Source organism: Genypterus blacodes, unplaced genomic scaffold (genome assembly GCF_046128005.1).
Source record: "Genypterus blacodes isolate CSIRO-AG114 ecotype Tasmania unplaced genomic scaffold, CSIRO-AGI_Gbla_v1 ptg000139l_1, whole genome shotgun sequence".
In the NCBI taxonomy this organism is placed as follows: domain Eukaryota; kingdom Metazoa; phylum Chordata; class Actinopteri; order Ophidiiformes; family Ophidiidae; genus Genypterus; species Genypterus blacodes.
Window position 1 is genome coordinate 312,020 of NW_027466941.1, and position 21,936 is coordinate 333,955.

The window sequence follows — 21,936 nt, forward strand, 5'->3', positions numbered from 1 at the left end:
CGGTTGCACCGTACGGCGTGTTTTCGGCTACCGTGGCTTTGTACAACGGTTTACTGAATATTGGAACATTGTCGTTAACATCTTGCACATTAACGATGATCTGCAGCGTGCCTGACCTGGGAGGCTTTCCTCCATCCACCGCGGTCAGGGTTAATTTGATGGTTGGCTGTTTCTCGCGGTCTAAAGCTTTTTGCAGCACGACCTCAGCAGACATACTCTGCTCGCCACCATTCTGTGCATCCAGGGCGAAATGCTCGTTCTGACTCAGCTTGTATGCTTTAACCGAATATATACCGACATCTGCGTCGTAGGCTGTTGGTAATGTAAATCTTTCTCCGGGAAAAGCCGATTCAGAGACATTCAGCACTATTGAGGGTATCCGAAAAGAAGGCGAGTTGTCGTTTATATCCAAAATGTTGACTTCAAAGCGATAGAGATTCAGAGGAGAGTTAACAATGGCTTCCACTTCCAGAGAACATTTCAGATTACGAGAGCACAGTTCGTCTCGGTCAATTCTCTCTTTCACCATAAGAATCCCAGTCTTAACATTGACATCAAAATATCTCATATTAGGTCCTGATATTTGAAAACCTCGAGGTCCCAGTTGTTGTACATCCAGATGCAAATCTTTCGCCAGATTCCCCACAGCTGAGCCCGGGCTGGACTCCTCCGTCACAGAATAAACAATCTGTCCTGCCACAACACGCCATAAATGGACTATGACATAGAAAAAATGCCAAAGAATATTCCTCTTCCCCTGCATTATGCCGACAGACTGCTAGAGAAAATGTCCAGAAATAACGAAGTCCAGTGGTAACATTGCTGAGGGAAGATACATCCACGTTAGCGCCTCTCACTACACCGTGGATGTACCGTGAACAAAGAATTACAAACCCTCACTCCTACAAGGAGGAGGAGCGTCAAGGCAAATACGTATTTTGCGTCTGTGAGCCGATGCTGACACCTTGTGGTAATATGGAAACAATGAACGAAATAGTAAAAAAAACAGCCCTCATACTCATAAACATGGATAACCTTTAACCTCTCAACGAACACATGTTAATTCAACGACTGCATCATTGCACGGTAAGAAAGGAAACCATAGAGGGATGTGGTATTTCATTAGTCACAAAAAAGTGTAGATTGCATGAAATCTGTGAATACTGCATTGTTTGAATAAAAACCACATGGAGCAATTTGCTGTCCTGGTTTTGTGTCTATCACTCTTACCTTCTCTGTGGTTGGTAAAGTCTGAGTCCTGGAATAAGTGTCTCCTCCATTAATACTGATCAGTTCTCCATCTACAGGCGGAAACGGCGCTGGGAAAACTACTACATCACTCTTCAGCGTGTCTGAGCTGAAACACACGTCATACTGCTGAGTAGCATTGGAGTAAGACCAGCTCCCGTCAGGGTGGGTGGTGATCATTGGGGCGCTGTACCTGCTGAAACTGCTGTCTGTCCTGTGGCATTTCACAGCTATGAGACTGATCAGGCTCAGCAGAAAGATCGCTGACACCGACACAATGGCGATCAGCAGATACAGGTTTAAATCAGAGAAGCTCTCCTCCTTTGTCGGCACATGTCTGAACTGAGTCTGGATGTCAGCTGTGCTCTCAACCACCACCATATCAATAGACACAGTAGCTGACAGGGAGGGTTCTCCATTATCACACACCAACACCACCAACGGGTGAGTCTTCAGGTCGTTGTCGCTCATTCGCCTCTTAGTCCTGATTTCCCCGGTGCTGGTTCCGATCCGGAACAGGTTGGTTCCTTTGGGCTCAGACAGGTGATAAGCCAGCAGAGCATTGTAGCCAGAGTCTGCGTCTACAGCCCTGATCTTTGCCACAAAGTATCCCGCTTCAGCAGAGTAGGGAATGTTCTCACTGTTCACGGAGCCGTGCTCAGAATAAGGAGCAAGAATCACAGGATTGTTGTCATTTTCATCCAGGATGAAAACGTTCACAGTCACGTTGCTGCTGAGAGGAGGAACACCAGAGTCTGTGGCCTGAACTTTAAACTGGAAGGTTTTTGTCTCCTCGTAGTTAAATGACTGCAGGCTGATAACATCTCCAGTCTCTGAGTTGATGTTTACTAAAGAAGTTATTGGAATACTTTTCGAGACAACTTCTGATAAAGAATATGTTACTTTTGCATTTTCATCTACATCAGGGTCATCTGCAGTTATGGTAAAGATACTTGATGCAACTGGACTGTTCTCTTTCACATATATATTAATTGAGGACTCTGAGAAACGAGGGGCATTATCATTAACATCAGAAACGTGCACAGTAATAACACTGGTGCTGGATAGAGGCGGGGCCCCCTCATCGCTGGCTATGATAGTGACGTCATATTGAGAATCACTCTCTCTGTCAAGGGGTCCATCAACTATTAAAGAATAATAGTTTTTGTAGTTTAGCTTAAGCTTAAAAGGCACCGACCCTCGGATTTTGGAGCTGGTGACCCCATTTTTACCGCCGTCTTTGTCAGTGACAGTCACCAAGGCGACCACTGTTCCTGCCTCAGCGTCCTCTTTGACTGGAGTCATAAGAGACGTGACGCCGATAACAGGGATGTTATCATTAACATCAATGACTTCAATCAACACTTTGCCGTGCACGCTACGAGAGGGCGAGCCTTTATCGCTCGCCTGCATGCGGATATCATAAGCACTGCTCTCTTCAAAGTCTATGTTTCCTTTCACCGTTATTTCACCAGTAAATGGGTCTATAGAGAACAGCGATTCGGGATTGAAATTCCCCCTCTCTATGAATGTATAAACAATCTCACTATTTACTCCCTCGTCTAAATCAGTAGCACTTACAGTCACTATAGGTGTCTGTAATGGCACGTTTTCGTGAATACTGGCCTTATATAAAGACTGACTAAATACTGGCACATTGTCGTTTATATCAATAACATTTATCACTATTTTTAACGTCCCTGATCGGGCAGGCTTCCCACCGTCAAGAGCAGTCAATGTGAGTTGGATAACTGACTGTTTCTCTCTGTCTAAAGCTTTCTGAAGCACTAACTCGGCAGACTCGGGGTGCTCTCCTCCGCTTTGTACGTCCAGTGAGAAATATTCGTTTGGACTCAGCTTGTAGCTCTTCACAGAGTTACTGCCCGTATCTGCATCGTTTGCCACCGGGAGCAGATACCGCTCCCCCGTGAAGGATGATTCAGAAACATTAAACGTCTTTACCTTTTCTCGAAAAGTGGGTGCGTTGTCATTTATATCAAGTATCTGAACCTCTATGCGGTGCAGATGCATTGGATGGCTCAAGATGGCTTCTATATTCAGAGAACATTTTACCGTGTTTGGACAAAGCTCTTCACGATCGATCCTGTCGAAAACATAAAGCGCACCAGTTTTTGAATCAACGTCAAAATATTTCTTCGAGTTCCCCGACACAACCCGCAAATCACGCTGTACCAGCTCCTGAGGGTTAATTTGTAAATCCTTTGCGAGATTTCCCAAAACCGTTCCTTTGTCCACCTCTTCGGAAACGGAGAAAGACAGCTGCGCCGTTGACTGATCACACAAACAAAGCAAAGCTACGATTTGTATCCAAACACGTGCTAGTCGCCATTTACGTCCCATCGCTACTATAGAATGATAGAAATAACCATGTTCAATCATATCCTCTTCCGTCTCTTTCACGATGACTGCCTGCTCAGTCTGACAACATTCGCGTCTTTTCTCACAGAGCACTCGTGGTCGACTGCACGTCACTGAGAGGCGGAGAGTGACTAACGTAACCAAGACAACATGTGGTCTCCAGCGACACCAGCTGTTCTTTTTATGCCTTACAAACAGAGATACCAATTTCATTAAACAAAAATTAAAAGCACAGGGGACTAAAGTAGTGAGGAACTAGTAACGGTAAAATAAAAATTAGTTTGCTTATACAATCCTTATTCCTAATTATATACTGCATTTATTGTGAATTACGATGAATGAGTTTCTATTTTGACAAAAGACTTTGAAAGAACTGAGGAAATCTCGATTCAAGTTTCAGGACCAAGGACAGCGACTAGCTGTATTACTTTGAATATTGAAGAACCTTGTAAACACTAACCAAGTAAACACTGCAACATCTATTTTCAGTACATGAATTGGTTATAACACAGTTTGTTGTTTATTTTCAAGACCTATTATTAATACATCAACGTAGTCATAATCCAAACTGTGGTTTTGACAAAAAGTACAAATCTCTTTGACTTCAATTACCTCACGACATCTCACTGACAACCATGAAAACCCAAAAAAAGGCTGCCAATGCCCCAAAGGTGTCATGATAGTTCATGAAACCAAACAGAAATGATGCTGTTGTCTTCGCTTAAAATCAACTCACCTTCTCTGTGGTTGGTAAAGTCTGAGTCCTGGAAAAAGTGTCTCCACCATTAATACTAATCAGTTCCCCATCTACAGGTGGAAACGGTCCAGGGAAAACTACTACATCACTCTTCAGCGTGTCTGAGCTGAAACACACGTCATACTGCTGAGTAGCATTGGAGTAAGACCAGCTCCCGTCAGGGTGGGTGGTGATCATTGGGGCGCTGTACCTGCTGAAACTGCTGTCTGTCCTGTGGCATTTCACAGCTATGAGACTGATCAGGCTCAGCAGAAAGATTGCTGACACAGACACAATGGCGATCAGCAGATACAGGTTTAAATCAGAGAAGCTCTCCTCCTTTGTCGGCACATGTCTGAACTGAGTCTGGATGTCAGCTGTGCTCTCAACCACCACCATATCAATAGACACAGTAGCTGACAGGGAGGGTTCTCCATTATCACACACCAACACCACCAACGGGTGAGTCTTCAGGTCGTTGTCACTCATTCGCCTCTTAGTCCTGATTTCCCCAGTGCTGGTTCCGATCCGGAACAGGTTGGTTCCTTTGGGCTCAGACAGGTGATAAGCCAGCAGAGCATTGTAGCCAGAGTCTGCGTCTACAGCCCTGATCTTTGCCACAAAGTATCCCGCTTCAGCAGAGTAGGGAATGTTCTCACTGTTCACGGAGCCGTGCTCAGAATAAGGAGCAAGAATCACAGGATTGTTGTCATTTTCATCCAGGATGAAAACGTTCACAGTCACGTTGCTGCTGAGAGGAGGAACACCAGAGTCTGTGGCCTGAACTTTAAACTGGAAGGTTTTCATCTCCTCATAGTTAAATGACTGCAGACTGATTACTTCTCCAGTTTCTGTGTTGATGTTCACCATTGATGAAACTGGAATATTTTTTGGATAAGTATTTAATAATGAAAAAGCTAAATGTGCATTTTCACCTGAATCAGGATCAGATGCTTTTATTGTGGAAATAACGGAACCTACTGGGCTGTTCTCTTTCACATACACATTAACGACGCGCTCTATAAATCGAGGAGCGTTATCATTGACATCAGAAACGTGAACAGTAATGACTCTGACGCTGGACAGAGGAGGACTTCCTTCATCTGTGGCTGTAATAGTCACATTGTAAACAGGAGAACTTTCTCTGTCTAACGGTCCATCAACTACTAATGAATAATCATTTTTGTAGTTGGACGTCAGTTTAAAGGGAACAGATCCCAAAACCTTACAGTTTGTCATGCCATTCTTTCCTCCATCGTTATCATTTACTGTAATTAAAGCAACGATTGTCCCTGATTCAGCGTCTTCTTTAACAGGGGTCATGAGTGACGTAAATGATATTTCCGGACGATTGTCATTCACATCAATTATCTCAACCAATAACTTTGCGTGGGTGCTACGAGGAGGATTGCCTTGATCTTTGGCTTGAACCCTTAATTCATAAGCAGACGTGTCTTCATAGTCTAATGTGCCCCGAACAGTAATTTCTCCTGTGTCCGAATTTAGATCAAATATATCTGAGGGATCGATATTGCCTCGTTTGATGAAAGAATAGCTGATCTTACCGTTCATACCCTCGTCTAAATCCGTTGCGTTTAATTTAATTATCATCGTTCCACGTACTGCATTTTCACTGACTTTAGCTTTGTAAAGTGATTTGCTAAAGGTAGGAACATTATCATTGACATCTATTACATTTACCTTTATTTGTAATGTTCCTGATCTCGGGGGTTTGCCTCCATCTACAGCGGTCAGAATCAGCGTAATTACCGGCTGTTTCTCTCGGTCTAAAGGTTTCTGCAGCACTAACTCAGCAGACACGCCGTGTTCTCCACCGCTCTGTACATCAAGCACGAAATTATCATTCTGGTTGAGTTTGTAGCTCTTTACCGAGTAAATACCGATATCTGGATCTACTGCTGCTGGAAGCAGATATCGCTCAGCCGTTGAGGATGACTCGTAAATATTCAAGGAATAATCTTTTTCAACGAAAGCAGGTGAATTGTCATTTATATCCAAAACACCAACTTCAATGCTGTGTACACTCACTGGGTTACTTAAAACAGCCTGCACTTTCAGGAAGCATTGTGGTGCGTTCGGACAGAGCTCCTCTCTATCGATCCTCTCATCAACAACGAAGTCCCCCGCGCGTGAATTAACGTCAAAGTATTTCTTACTGTAACTTGACACAATATGCAGATTCCTCGTCTGCAGGTCCTGCACATTGAGATTTAAATCCTTTGCGATATTTCCGACTACGGTGCCTTTGTTCGCCTCCTCGGAAACGGAGTAAGGCAGCTGAGCGGAAGAGCAGTCACAAAGACAAAGCACAGCCAAGATAGGAATCCACACATATTCCCTTTGTCGTCGAACACCCATCACTGAACGATAAACACTGAATCCAGCGTATCATTTATAGAGAAAATACTCCAGATGCAGCCGTCAAATATTCCAGATTAGCTCCAGGACTTATCACCAAAGCACAATCACACTGTTTCTGTTCAACCCACTACAGCTGATGACGGTTTATGTTCGCTCACGCAGGGAGGAGTTTAGTGCGGACAGGAACGTGAATGCTTATGGTCTCGAGTGCCATCGTGTGGTCAAAACACATACAATGAATTTATGGAAAAAGTATGAAATTTCCTGATAAATACATTCATGTGTAAAAATTTCAATATTTGGTAGAATAGACGACTTCAATAATAGACAAAACAAAACAAGCTTTGGGTGAGATCGTCAAACAATATTACTACCAAAACGTCGCATTTGACTGTACCATTACACCAATTGAGTACTGCTTATTTTAACAAGCCAGTATATAAACAAATCCATAGCGGTGCCATTAGTTCATAAGCATATATAATGAACACATAGAGTCCATTAATAACTCAAATAAAAGAACTCACACGTATATGGTAGAAAAAAAAAAGAACACCCTAACATTTGAAAACAGAAATGTTGCGAGGCCCACGTCAAAACCTGCAGCAACTCAGTTCAGCACCACGGACAGCACTCTTTCATCACAGACTGTGACAGAAGTGATATCGGATTCTATCACTTTTTGTCTTGGAAATCAGCTGAGAGCCAAGCACCTTCATTTGATGAAAGTAATTCTCATTTCCTAACAACAATGAGGCTCTGTAGAGCTTAAAACATGTATATTAGTGCAAGGAAATCAAAGGAAATCTGCAATCCAATCCAATCAATAAAATTCAAATGTTGCATACTACAAGCATTCACCATCAGGCACAATCCATTTTCAGGTGAAAAACAACTCACCTTATCTGTGCTTGGTAAAGTCTGAGTCCTGGAAAAAGTGTCTCCACCATTAATACTGATCAGTTCTCCATCTACAGGCGGAAACGGTCCAGGGAAAACCACTACGTCACTCTTCAGCGTGTCTGAGCTGAAACACACGTCATACTGCTGAGTAGCATTGGAGTAAGACCAGCTCCCGTCAGGGTGGGTGGTGATCATTGGGGCGCTGTACCTGCTGAAACTGCTGTCTGTCCTGTGACATTTCACAGCTATTAGACTGATCAGGCTCAGCAGAAAGATCGCTGACACCGACACAATGGCGATCAGCAGATAAAGGTTTAAATCAGAGAAGCTCTCCTCCTTTATCGGCACATGTCTGAACTGAGTCTGGATGTCAGCTGTGCTCTCAACCACCACCATATCAATAGACACAGTAGCTGACAGGGAGGGTTCTCCATTATCACACACCAACACCACCAACGGGTGAGTCTTCAGGTCGTTGTCGCTCATTCGCCTCTTAGTCCTGATTTCCCCGGTGCTGGTTCCGATCCGGAACAGGTTGGTTCCTTTGGGCTCAGACAGGTGATAAGCTAGCAGAGCATTGTAGCCAGAGTCTGCGTCTACAGCCCTGATCTTTGCCACAAAGTATCCCGCTTCAGCAGAGTAGGGAATGTTCTCACTGTTCACGGAGCCGTGCTCAGAATAAGGAGCAAGAATCACAGGATTGTTGTCATTTTCATCCAGGATGAAAACGTTCACAGTCACGTTGCTGCTGAGAGGAGGAACGCCAGAGTCTGTGGCCTGAACCTTGAACTGGAAGGTCTTTATCTCCTCGTAGTTGAAAGACTGCAGACTGATTATATCTCCAGTCTCTGAGTTGATGTTCACCATTGATGAAACTGGAATATTTTTTGGAGAACTATTCAATAATGAAAAAGCTAAATGTGCATTTTCACCTGAATCAGGATCAGATGCTTTTATTGTGGAAATAACGGAACCTACTGGGCTGTTCTCTTTCAAATACAAATTTACGACGCGCTCTTTAAATCGAGGAGCGTTGTCATTGACATCAGAAACGTGAACAGTAATGACTCTGACGCTGGACAGAGGAGGACTTCCTTCATCTGTGGCTGTAACAGTCACATTGTAAAAAGGACAACTCTCTCTGTCTAACGGTCCATCAACTACTAATGAATAATCATTTTTGTAGTTGGACGTCAGTTTAAAGGGAACAGATCCCAAAACCTTACAGTTTGTTGCACCATTATTTCCTCCATCTTTATCATTGATAGTTATTAAAGCAACAATTGTCCCTGGTTCTGCGTCTTCTTTCACAGGGCTCATGAGTGACGTCACTGATATTTGTGGTACATTGTCATTCATGTCAGTTATCTCTATCAATAATTTAGTGTGAGCTCTACGAGGAGGAGTGCCCTGATCCACAGCTTGAACTCTGAGCTGATATGCAGGTGTGTCTTCGCAGTCTAATGTAATTCTAACCGCAATTTCTCCTGTCTCAGAGTTGATATTAAATGTATCCGATGGATCATTGTTGCCTTGTTTTATAAACGAATACAGGAGCTTTCCGTTCATCCCCTCGTCCAAATCTGTTGCGTTTAGATTTATTACGACTGTTCCAGGAGACGCATTCTCCTTCACGCTGACTTTGTAAAGAGATTGACTAAATGTTGGTGTATTATCATTTACATCTAACACATTAACAGTTAACTGTAGCGTTCCTGATCGAGCAGATTTGCCTCCATCTACAGCGGTCAGAATCAGCGTAATTACCGGCTGTTTCTCTCGGTCTATAGGTTTCTGCAGCACTAATTCAGCAGACACACCGTGTTCTCCACCGCTTTGTACATCAAGCGAGAAATGGTCGTTTTGACTCAGCTTGTAGCTTTTGACCGAATTACTGCCGATGTCTGGATCTACTGCTGCTGGAAGCAGATATCGCTCACCCGGCGACAATGACTCGGATATATTAAATGAATAAGAGTCTTCTATGAAAGCAGGCGAATTATCATTTACATCTAACACACTGACCTCGATGCGGTGCACATTCATGGGATTACTTAAAACAGCCTGTATATTCATGGAGCATTTTACCGTGTTAGGACAAAGCTCCTCCCGGTCTATTCTCTCGTCAACAAAGATGTTGCCGGTGCGCAAATTCACGTCAAAATATTTCTTGCTGTAACTGGACACAATGCGTAGATCCCGAGCCTCTAGTTCCTGTACATTGAGGTTCAGATCCTTTGCGATATTTCCCACTACGGTGCCTTTGTTCGCCTCCTCGGAAACGGAGTAAGACAGCTGAGCGGAAGAGCAGTCACAAAGACAAAGCACAGCCAAGATAGGAATCCACACATATTCCCTTTGTCGTCGAACACCCATCACTGAACAATAAACACTGAATCCAGCGTATCATTTATAGAGAAAATACTCCAGATGCAGCCGTCAAATATTCCAGATTAGCTCCAGGATTTCTCACCAAAGCACAATCACACTGTTTCTGTTCAACCCACTACAGCTGATGACGGTTTTAGTTCGCTCACGCAGGGAGGAGTTTAACGCAGACAGGAACGTGAATGCTTATGGTCTCGAGTGCCATCGTGTGGTCAGAACATATACCAGGAAATCACCGAGGAAAAGTGCAATATTCTGAGAAACAAATTCATGTGTAATTAATTGGCAAAATAATGAACTAAAATAAAATAAAAATGTAAAAAACAAACACTGGATGCCATTGTGCAAGATGATTGCAACACAATTGTTGTATGTAACTCTCAGCTCTCATGTCATACTGCACAAACTAGGTTCAGCACCACGGACAGAGTGATCGCGCTCTACCAGACACTGCCACATTGCTGTATAAACTATGCAGGTTGGGCCTCTAAATTGTCATGAATAATAACCGTTGACAACACATATATTGAAAATATATAGCAATAAGAAAATGTGAGCTAACTACAGCTCTTCCAACTACAAAAGGTCTGCCATTATCTAGGAGCGACAGCCAGGTACCCTGATAGGTTAGTCTTATTCTCTTCACCTATAAGGATTTGTTCTAAAAAAGCATTGTCAAAAGAGAAAAGCAGGAGAGTAAAGGTGTACACAATGTTGACCTTTAAAATATATCATACAAAAATAATCTTATAATCTGTGGATGTGTGTCAATAAAATTATTTGATTGTTGCAAACTACAAGCATTCATCTTCAGCCACAATCTATGTTCAGGTTACAAACAACTCACCTTATCTGTGCTTGGTAAAGTCTGAGTCCTGGTAAAAGTGTCTCCTCCATTAATACTGATCAGTTCTCCGTCTACAGGCGGAAACGGCGCAGGAAAAACTACTACATCACTCTTCAGTGTGTCTGAGCTGAAACACACGTCATACTGCTGAGTAGCATTGGAGTAAGACCAGCTCCCGTCAGGGTGGGTGGTGATCATTGGGGCGCTGTACCTGCTGAAACTGCTGTCTGTCCTGTGGCATTTCACAGCTATGAGACTGATCAGGCTCAGCAGAAAGATTGCTGACACAGACACAATGGCGATCAGCAGATACAGGTTTAAATCAGAGAAGCTCTCCTCCTTTGTCGGCACATGTCTGAACTGAGTCTGGATGTCAGCTGTGCTCTCAACCACCACCATATCAATAGACACAGTAGCTGACAGGGAGTGTTCTCCATTATCACACACCAACACCACCAACGGGTGAGTCTTCAGGTCGTTGTCGCTCATTCGCCTCTTAGTCCTGATTTCTCCAGTGCTGGTTCCGATCCGGAACAGGTTGGTTCCTTTGGGCTCAGACAGGTGATAAGCCAGCAGAGCATTGTAGCCAGAGTCTGCGTCTACAGCCCTGATCTTTGCCACAAAGTATCCCGCTTCAGCAGAGTAGGGAATGTTCTCACTGTTCACGGAGCCATGCTCAGAATAAGGAGCAAGAATCACAGGATTGTTGTCATTTTCATCCAGGATGAAAACGTTCACAGTCACGTTGCTGCTGAGAGGAGGAACACCAGAGTCTGTGGCCTGAACTTTAAACTGGATGGATTGTATCTCCTCGTAGTTAAATGACTGCAGACTGATTATATCTCCAGTATCTGAGTTGATGTTCACCATTGATGAAACTGGAATATTTCTTGGAGAACTATTTAATAACGAATAGGCTAAATTTGCATTTTCACCTGAATCAGGATCAGATGCTTTTATTGTGGAAATAACGGAACCTACTGGGCTGTTCTCTTTCACATACACATTAACGACGCGCTCTATAAATCGAGGAGCGTTATCATTGACATCAGAAACGTGAACAGTAATGACACTGACGCTGGACAGAGGAGGACTTCCTTCATCTGTAGCTGATATAGTCACATTGTAAACAGGAGAACTTTCTCTGTCTAACGGTCCATCAACTACTAATGAATAATCATTTTTGTAGTTGGACAGCAGTTTAAAGGGAACAGATCCCAAAACCTTACAGTTTGTTATGCCATTATGTCCTCCATCTTTGTCACTCACAGTGATTAGAGCAACTATTTCTCCGAGTTCAGCATCTTCTTTTACAGGGGTCATTAATGATGTTACAGCTATTTCTGGGACATTGTCATTCACGTCAGTTATCTCTATCAATAACTTAGTGTGAGCCCGACGAGGAGGAGTTCCCTGATCCACCGCTTGAACTCTTACTTCATACACAGGCGTGTCTTCATAGTCTAATTGACCTTTAACTGTAATTTCTCCTGTTTCAGAATTTATATCAAATATATCAGATGGATTATTATTGCCTTGTTTGATAAACGAATACAGGAGCTTGCCGTTCATCCCCTCGTCCAAATCTGTTGCGTTGAGATCTATTACGACTCTTCCAGGAGGAGCGTTCTCCTTAACGCTCACTTTGTAGAGCGATTTGCTAAATGTTGGTGTATTATCGTTTACATCTAAAACGTTTACAGTTAACTGCAGCGTTCCGGATCGAGGATGTTTTCCTCCATCTACAGCGGTCAGAATCAACGTAATTACTGGCTGCTTTTCTCGGTCTAAAGGTTTCTGCAGCACTAACTCGGATGACACGCTGTGTTCTCCACCGCTTTGTACATCAAGGGAGAAATGATCATTCTGGCTCAGCTTGTAGCTCTTTACCGAGTTGCTGCCGATGTCTGGATCTACTGCTGCTGGAAGCAGATATCGCTCACCCGGAGACAATAATTCGGAAATGTTAAAAGAATAAGACTCTTCGATGAAAGCAGGCGAATTATCATTTACATCTAACACACTGACCTCGATGCGGTGCACATTCATTGGATTACTTAAAACAGCCTGTATATTCATGGAGCATTTTACCGTGTTAGGACAAAGCTCCTCCCGGTCTATTCTCTCGTTAACAAAGATGTTGCCAGTCCGCAAATTCACGTCAAAATATTTCTTGCTGTAACTGGACACAATGCGTAGATCCCGAGTCTCTAGTTCCTGTACATTAAGGTTCAGATCCTTTGCGATATTTCCCACTACGGTGCCTTTGTTCGCCTCCTCGGAAACGGAGTAAGACAGCTGAGCGGAAGAGCAGTCACAAAGACAAAGCACAGCCAAGATAGGAATCCACACATATTCCCTTTGTCGTCGAACATCCATCACTGAACAATAAACACTGAATCCAGCGTATCATTTATAGAGAAAATACTCCAGATGCAGCCGTCAAATATTCCAGATTAGCTCCAGGACTTCTCACCAAAGCACCATCACACTGTTTCTGTTCAAACCACTACAGCTGATGACGGTTTATGTTCGCTCACGCAGGGAGGAGTTTAAAGCGGACACGAACGTCCATGCTTATGGTCTCGAGTGCCATCGTGTGGTCAGTACACATACCAGGAAAATATGGAGGAAATGTGCAATATCCTGAGAAACACACTCATGTGTAATGATTTGGCAAAATAATCAACTTAAATAAAAAAAATATATATAAAGCAAACACTGAATGCTATCGTGCAAGATGATTACCACACAATCGTTGAATTAAAGACTCAGCTCATGGGTCAGACTGCAAAAACTAGGTTCAGCACCACGGACAGCGCAATTTCAAATCGGATGGAAAAATCGAACACCCAGTACCAGACACTGCCACAATGCTGTTCAAACTGAACAGGTTGGGCCTTAAAATAGTCATAAAGGATAACCATAGACAAAACATAAAATGTATAAAATATATAGAAATCAGTAAATGTGAGTGAATCCAACTACAGCAGGTCTTCCATTACATTTAGCAGCAACAGCCAGGGCCCCTGATATGATAGTCCTTATCTCTTCAACTGACAAAAAGATTTGTTAAAAAAAAAAGCTTTGTCTACAGGAAACAGCAGTAAGGTTGAGGTGTACACAATGTTCACCTTTAAAATGTATCATCATGAAGAAATAATCTTAAAATCTGTAAGTGTGTGTAAATCAAATTGGATTGTTGCAAACTACAGACATTCATCATCAGCCATAATCTATGTTCAGGATAAAAAAACTCACCTTCTCTGTGGTTGGTAAAGTCTGAGTCCTGGTAAAAGTGTCTCCTCCATTAATACTGATCAGTTCTCCATCTACAGGCGGAAACGGCGCTGGGAAAACCACTACGTCACTCTTCAGTGTGTCTGAGCTGAAACACACGTCATACTGCTGAGTAGCATTGGAGTAAGACCAGCTCCCGTCAGGGTGGGTGGTGATCATTGGGGCGCTGTACCTGCTGAAACTGCTGTCTGTCCTGTGGCATTTCACAGCTATTAGACTGATCAGGCTCAGCAGAAAGATCGCTGACACCGTCACAATGGCAATCAGCAGATAAAGGTTTAAATCAGAGAAGCTCTCCTCCTTTATCGGCACATGTCTGAACTGAGTCTGGATGTCAGCTGTGCTCTCAACCACCACCATATCAATAGACACAGTAGCTGACAGGGAGGGTTCTCCATTATCACACACCAACACCACCAATGGGTGAGTCTTCAGGTCGTTGTCACTCATTCGCCTCTTAGTCCTGATTTCTCCAGTGCTGGTTCCGATCCGGAACAGGTTTGTTCCTTTGGGCTCAGACAGGTGATAAGCCAGCAGAGCATTGTAGCCAGAGTCTGCGTCTACAGCCCTGATCTTTGCCACAAAGTATCCCGCTTCAGCAGAGTAGGGAATGTTCTCACTGTTCACGGAGCCGTGCTCAGAATAAGGAGCAAGAATCACAGGATTGTTGTCATTTTCATCCAGGATGAAAACGTTCACAGTCACGTTGCTGCTGAGAGGAGGAACACCAGAGTCTGTGGCCTGAACTTTGAACTGGAAGGTTTTTAACTCCTCATAGTTAAATGACTGCAGACTGATTATATCTCCAGTCTCTGAGTTGATGTTCACCATTGATGAAACTGGAATATTTCTTGGAGAAGTATTTAACAATGAATAAGCTAAATGTGCATTTTCACCTGAATCAGGATCAGATGCTTTTATTGTGGAAATAACGGAACCTACTGGGCTGTTCTCTTTCACATACACATTAACGACGCGCTCTTTAAATCGAGGAGCGTTATCATTGACATCAGAAACGTGGACAGTAATGACTCTGACGCTGGACAGAGGGGGACTTCCTTCATCTGTAGCTGTAATAGTCACATTGTAAACAGGAGAACTTTCTCTGTCTAACGGTCCATCAACTACTAGTGAATAATCATTTTTATAGTTAGACGTCAGTTTAAAGGGAACAGATCCCAAAACCTTACAGTTTGTTATGCCATTATGTCCTCCATCTTTATCACTCACTGTGATTAAAGCAACGATGGAGCCGAGTTCAGCGTCTTCTTTCACGGAGGTCGTGAGTGACGTCACTGATATTTCCGGACGATTGTCATTCACGTCAATTATCTCTATCAATAACTTAGCATGCGTACTGCGAGGAGGAGTGCCTTGATCTTTGGCTTGAAGCCTTAATTCATAAGCAGGCGTCTCCTCATAGTCTAATATGCCCTTTACTGTAATTTCTCCTGTTTCTGAATTAAGACCAAATATATCTGAGGGGTCAATATTGCCTCTTTTCATAAAGGAATAGGCGATTTTACTGTTCATACCCTCGTCTAAATCCGTTGCGTTTAATTTAATTATCATTGCTCCACGTCCTGCATTTTCACTGACCTTTGCTTTGTAAAGTGATTTGCTAAAGGTAGGGATGTTATCATTGACATCTATTACATTTACTCTGATATTTAACGTTCCTGATCGAGGGGGTGTCCCTCCATCTACAGCGGTCAGAATCAGCGTAATTACCGACTGTTTCTCTCGGTCCAAAGGTTTCTGCAGCACTAACTCAGCAGACACGCCGTGTTCTCCACCGCTTTGTTCATCAAGCACAAAATGATCATTCTGGCTAAGCTTGTAGCTCTTTAACGAATTACTGCCTGTGTCTGCATCGACTCCTTCGGGGAGCAGATATCGCTCTCCCGCTGAAGATGACTCGGAAATATTAAAAGAATAAGACTCTTCAATGAAAGCGGGCGAATTATCATTAACATCTAACACACTGACCTCGATGCGGTGCACATTCATTGGATTACTCAAAACAGCCTGTATATTCATGGAGCATTTTACCGTGTTAGGACAAAGCTCCTCCCGGTCTATTCTCTCGTCAACAAAGATGTTTCCGGTCTGCAAATTCACGTCAAAATATTTCTTGCTGTAACTGGACACAATGCATAGATCCCGAGCCTCTAGTTCCTGTACATTGAGGTTCAGATCCTTTGCGATATTTCCCACTACGGTGCCTTTGTTCGCCTCCTCGGAAACGGAGTAAGACAGCTGAGCGGAAGAGCAGTCACAAAGACAAAGCACAGCCAAGATAGGAATCCACACATATTTCCATTGTCGTCGAACACCCATCACTGAACAATAAACACTGAATCCAGCGTATCATTTATAGAGAAAATACTCCAGATGCAGCCGTCAAATATTCCAGTTTAGCTCCAGGCCTTCTCACCAAAGCACAATCACACTGTTTCTGTTCAACCCACTCCAGTTGATGACGGTTTTAGTTCGCTCATGCAGGGAGGAGTTTAAGGCAGACAGGAACGTTCATGCTTATGGTCTCGAGTGCCATCGTGTGGTCAGTACACATACCAGGAAATCATGAAGGAAATATGCAATGTGCTGAGAAACACATTCATGTGTACACATTTTGGAAAATAATCAACTTTAAATGACTTAATTGTTTAAAATTAAAACACTGGATGCTATAGTGCAAGATGATAACAACCCAAATGTTGTATTCAACCCTCAGCTCATGTGTCAGGCTACAAAAACTAGGTTCAGCACCACGTACAGCGCGATTTCAACATAGACTGAAAACGATCACACAGTACCAGACACTGCCACATTGCTGTTAAAGCTATACAGGTTGGACCTTTAAATAGCCAAAAGGAAAAGCCATAGACAAAACACAACATATGAAAAATATATAGCAATAAGAAAATACGAGTGAATCCAACTACAATAGGTCTGCCATTACATTTAGCAGTGACAGCCAGGCATCCTGATATGATAGTCCTATTCTCTATACCTGACAAATAGATTTCTTCGAATAGAGAAGTTTCGTCAAAAGGAAACAGCAGTAGAGTTAAGGGGTACACGATGTTGAGCTTTAAACTATATCATCACACAGAAATACTCTTATAGCTGTAAATGTGTGACAATCAAATGAATAGGATTGTTTAACAACAAGCATCCATCATCAGCCACAATCTGTTTTCAGGTGAAACAAAACTCACCTTCTCTGTGGTTGGTAAAGTCTGAGTCCTGGTAAAAGTGTCTCCTCCATTAATACTGATCAGTTCTCCATCTACAGGCGGAAACGGCGCTGGGAAAACCACTACGTCACTCTTCAGCGTGTCTGAGCTGAAACACACGTCATACTGCTGAGTAGCATTGGAGTAAGACCAGCTCCCGTCAGGGTGGGTGGTGATCATTGGGGCGCTGTACCTGCTGAAACTGCTGTCTGTCCTGTGGCATTTCACAGCTATGAGACTGATCAGGCTCAGCAGAAAGATCGCTGACACAGACACAATGGCGATCAGCAGATACAGGTTTAAATCAGAGAAGCTCTCCTCCTTCATGGGCACATGTCTGAACTGAGTCTGGATGTCAGCTGTGCTCTCAACCACCACCATATCAATAGACACAGTAGCTGACAGGGAGGGTTCTCCATTATCACACACCAACACCACCAATGGGTGAGTCTTCAGGTCGTTGTCACTCATTCGCCTCTTAGTCCTGATTTCTCCAGTGCTGGTTCCGATCCGGAACAGGTTGGTTCCTTTGGGCTCAGACAGGTGATAAGCCAGCAGAGCATTGTAGCCAGAGTCTGCGTCTACAGCCCTGATCTTTGCCACAAAGTATCCCGCTTCAGCAGAGTAGGGAATGTTCTCACTGTTCACGGAGCCGTGCTCAGAATAAGGAGCAAGAATCACAGGATTGTTGTCATTTTCATCCAGGATGAAAACGTTCACAGTCACGTTGCTGCTGAGAGGAGGAACACCAGAGTCTGTGGCCTGAACTTTGAACTGGAAGGTTTTTGTCTCCTCGTAGTTAAATGACTGCAGACTGATTATATCTCCAGTATCTGAGTTGATGTTCACCATTGATGAAACTGGAATATTTCTTGGAGAATTATTTAAGAATGAATAAGCTAAATGTGCATTTTCACCTGAATCAGGATCAGATGCTTTTATTGTGGAAATAACTGAACCTACTGGGCTGTTCTCTTTCACATACACATTAACGACGCACTCTATAAATCGAGGAGCGTTATCATTGACATCAGAAACGTGAACAGTAATGACACTGACGCTGGACAGAGGAGGACTTCCTTCATCTGTAGCTGTAATAGTCACATTGTAAACAGGAGAACTTTCTCTGTCTAACGGTCCATCAACTACTAATGAGTAATCATTTCTATAGTTGGACGTCAGTTTAAAGGGAACAGATCCCAAAACCTTACAGTTTGTTATGCCATTCTTTCCTCCATCTTTATCACTCACGGATATTAAAGCAACGATTGTCCCGAGTTTAGCGTCTTCTTCTACAGGGGTCATTAGTGACGTCACTGATATTTGTGGTACATTGTCATTCACGTCAGTTATCTCTATCAATAACTTTGTGTGAGCTCTACGAGGATGGCCGCCCTGGTCCATAGCTTGAACTCTAATTTCATAAGCAGGTGTGTCTTCATAGTCTAACGCACCTTTAACTGTAATTTGTCCTGTTACAGAATCTACATTAAATGTATCCGATGGATTATTATTGCCTTGTTTGATAAACGAATACAGGATCTTGCTGTTCATACCCTCGTCTAAATCTGTTGCGTTTAACTTAATTACAACTGTTCCAGGAGAAATGTTTTCTTTGACGCTCACTTTATAAAGAGATTTACTGAATGATGGTGCATTATCATTCGCATCTAAAACGTTTACTGTTAACTGCAGCGTCCCCGATCGAGCAGGTTTTCCTCCATCTACAGCGGTCAGAATCAGCGTGATTACCGGCTGTTTCTCTCGGTCTATAGGTTTTTGCAGGACTAACTCAGAGGACACGCTGTGTTCTCCACCGCTCTGTACATCAAGCGAGAAATGATCATTCTGGCTCAGCTTGTAGCTTTGGACCGAGTTACTGCCGATGTCTCGATCTACTGCTGCTGGAAGCAGATATCGCTCCCCCGGAAACAATGATTCGGAGATATTAAAAGAATAAGACTCTTCAATGAAAACGGGCGAATTATCATTTACATCTAACACACTGACCTCGATGCGGTGCACATTCATTGGATTACTTAAAACAGCCTGTATGTTCATGGAGCATTTTACCGTGTTAGGACAAAGCTCCTCCCGGTCTATTCTCTCGGCAACATAGATGTTTCCAGTCCGCAAATTCACGTCAAAATATTTCTTGCTGTAACTGGACACAATGCGTAGATCCCGAGCCTCTAGTTCCTGTACATTGAGGTTCAGATCCTTTGCGATATTTCCCACTACGGTGCCTTTGTTCGCCTCCTCGGAAACGGAGTAAGACAGCTGAGCGGAAGAGCAGCCACAAAGACAAAGCACAGCCAAGATATGAATCCACAAATATTCCCATTGTCGTCGAACACCCATCACTGAACAATAAACACTGAATTCAGCGTATCATTTATAGACAAAATTCTCCAGATGCAGCCGTCAAATATTCCAGATTAGCTCCAGGCCTTCTCACCAAGAAACCATCACACTGTTTCTGTTCAACCCACTACAGCTGATGACGGTTTATGTTCGCTCATGCAGGGAGGAGTTTAAGGCGGACAGGAACGTTCCTGCTTCTGGTCTCGAGTGCCATCGTGTGGTCAGTACACATACCAGGAAAATATGGAGTGAATGTGCAATATTCTGAGAAACAAATTCATTTGGATTATTTGGCAAAAAAACGACTTAATTATTTTTTTTTAAATGTAAAAAGCAATTGTGCAAGATGATGACAACACAATTGTTGTATTAAACTCTCAGCTCATGTGTCAGGCTACAAAAACTATGTTCAGCACCACGGACAGCGCAATTTCGAATCAGACTGAAAACGATCGAACAGTAGACACTGCCACTTTGCTGTTCAAACTGCAGGTTGGGCCTTTAAATAGCCATAAGGGTTAACCAAAGACATAACATATAATTTATAGAAAATATAGAAATCAGTAAATGTGAGTGAATCCAACTACAGCAGGTCTTCCATTACATTTAGCAGCGACAGCCAGGCCCCCTGATATGATAGTCCTATTCTCTATACCAGACAAATAGATTTCTTCTTCTAAAAAAAAAAGAAGCTTGTCTAGAGGAAACATCAGTAAGGTTGAGGTGTACACAATGTAAACCTTTGAAACTTACCATCATGAAGAAATAATCTTAAAATCTGTAAATGTCTGTCAATCAAAATGATTGGATTGTTGCAAACTAATGCATTCATCATCAGGCACAAACTGTGTTCAGGTTAGAAACAACTCACCTTATCTGTGGTTGGTAAAGTCTGAGTCCTGGTAAAAGTGTCTCCTCCATTAATGCTGATCAGTTCTCCATCTACAGGCGGAAACGGCGCTGGGAAAACTACTACGTCACTCTTCAGTGTGTCTGAGCTGAAACACACGTCATACTGCTGAGTAGCATTGGAGTAAGACCAGCTACCGTCAGGGTGGGTGGTGATCATTGGGGCGCTGTACCTGCTGAAACTGCTGTCTGTCCTGTGGCATTTCACAGCTATGAGACTGATCAAGCTCAGCAGAAAGATTGCTGACACCGACACAATGGCGATCAGCAGATACAGGTTTAAATCAGAGAAGCTCTCGTCCTTTGTCGGCACATGTCTGAACTGAGTCTGGATGTCAGCTGTGCTCTCAACCACCACCATATCAATAGACACAGTAGCTGACAGGGAGGGTTCTCCATTATCACACACCAACACCACCAACGGGTGAGTCTTCAGGTCGTTGTCGCTCATTCGCCTCTTAGTCCTGATTTCCCCAGTGCTGGTTCCGATCCGGAACAGGTTGGTTCCTTTGGGCTCAGACAGGTGATAAGCCAGCAGAGCATTGTAGCCAGAGTCTGCGTCTACAGCCCTGATCTTTGCCACAAAGTATCCCGCTTCAGCAGAGTAGGGAATGTTCTCACTGTTCACAGAGCCGTGCTCAGAATAAGGAGCAAGAATCACAGGATTGTTGTCATTTTCATCCAGGATGAAAACGTTCACAGTCACGTTGCTGCTGAGAGGAGGAACACCAGAGTCTGTGGCCTGAACTTTAAACTGGATGGTTGTTATCTCCTCGTAGTTAAATGACTGCAGACTGATTATATCTCCAGTTTCTGAGTTGATGTTCACCATTGATGAAACTGGAATATTTCTTGGAGAATTATTTAAGAATGAATAAGCTAAATGTGCATTTTCACCTGAATCAGGATCAGATGCTTTTATTGTGGAAATAACTGAACCTACTGGGCTGTTCTCTTTCACATACACATTAACGACGCGCTCTATAAATCGAGGAGCGTTATCATTGACATCAGAAACGTGAACAGTAATGACACTGACGCTGGACAGAGGAGGACTTCCTTCATCTGTGGCTGTAATAGTCACATTGTAAACAGGAGAACTTTCTCTGTCTAACGGTCCATCAACTACTAATGAGTAATCATTTCTATAGTTGGACGTCAGTTTAAAGGGAACAGATCCCAAAACCTTACAGTTTGTTTTGCCATTATTTCCTCCATCTTTATCCCTCACTGTGATT

At 43.2% G+C, this 21,936-nt stretch overlaps 3 protein-coding genes across 3 annotated transcripts; all 3 read right to left on the reverse strand.

The window, feature by feature from the left end:
• Positions 1-7,360: 7,360 nt before the first annotated feature.
• On the reverse strand, positions 7,361-10,120 carry LOC143011843 (protocadherin alpha-8-like). Its single transcript, XM_076164843.1, has 2 exons — positions 7,646-10,120; positions 7,361-7,393 (listed from the first exon to the last, which is right to left on the reverse strand). Exons 1-2 carry the CDS (start codon positions 10,022-10,024, stop codon positions 7,361-7,363), a joined length of 2,412 nt encoding a protein of 803 aa, XP_076020958.1. The 5' UTR covers positions 10,025-10,120.
• A 748-nt stretch (positions 10,121-10,868) lies between these two features.
• LOC143011844 (protocadherin alpha-3-like) lies at positions 10,869-13,358 on the reverse strand. Its single transcript, XM_076164844.1, has one exon. It carries the CDS (start codon positions 13,260-13,262, stop codon positions 10,869-10,871), a length of 2,394 nt encoding a protein of 797 aa, XP_076020959.1. The 5' UTR covers positions 13,263-13,358.
• Positions 13,359-16,030: 2,672 nt separating this feature from the next.
• On the reverse strand, positions 16,031-19,786 carry LOC143011845 (protocadherin alpha-3-like). Its single transcript, XM_076164845.1, has 3 exons — positions 17,408-19,786; positions 16,236-16,442; positions 16,031-16,090 (listed from the first exon to the last, which is right to left on the reverse strand). The coding sequence occupies exons 1-3, from the start codon at positions 19,784-19,786 to the stop codon at positions 16,031-16,033; spliced, it is 2,646 nt and encodes an 881-aa protein (XP_076020960.1).
• Between the last annotated feature and the right edge of the window lie 2,150 nt (positions 19,787-21,936).

Excerpts from the sequence above, each read along its gene's own strand:
- LOC143011843 (XM_076164843.1), bottom strand. The coding sequence starts at position 10,024 with ATGGGTGTTCGACGACAAAGGGAATATGTGTGGATTCCTATCTTGGCT. Across the intron at positions 7,394-7,645 it reads CTTTACCAAGCACAGATAAG|TCTGTGATGAAAGAGTGCTG; the intron begins GTGAGTTGTTTT and ends CTTCTGTCACAG.
- LOC143011844 (XM_076164844.1), bottom strand. The coding sequence starts at position 13,262 with ATGGATGTTCGACGACAAAGGGAATATGTGTGGATTCCTATCTTGGCT.
- LOC143011845 (XM_076164845.1), bottom strand. The coding sequence starts at position 19,786 with ATGGGTGTTCGACGACAATGGGAATATTTGTGGATTCATATCTTGGCT. Across the intron at positions 16,443-17,407 it reads CTTTACCAACCACAGAGAAG|CTGTCTTACTCCGTTTCCGA; the intron begins GTGAGTTTTGTT and ends TCTTCCGCTCAG. Across the intron at positions 16,091-16,235 it reads AGGAGCTTTGTCCTAACACG|CGGGAGAGCGATATCTGCTC; the intron begins GTAAAATGCTCC and ends AGTCATCTTCAG.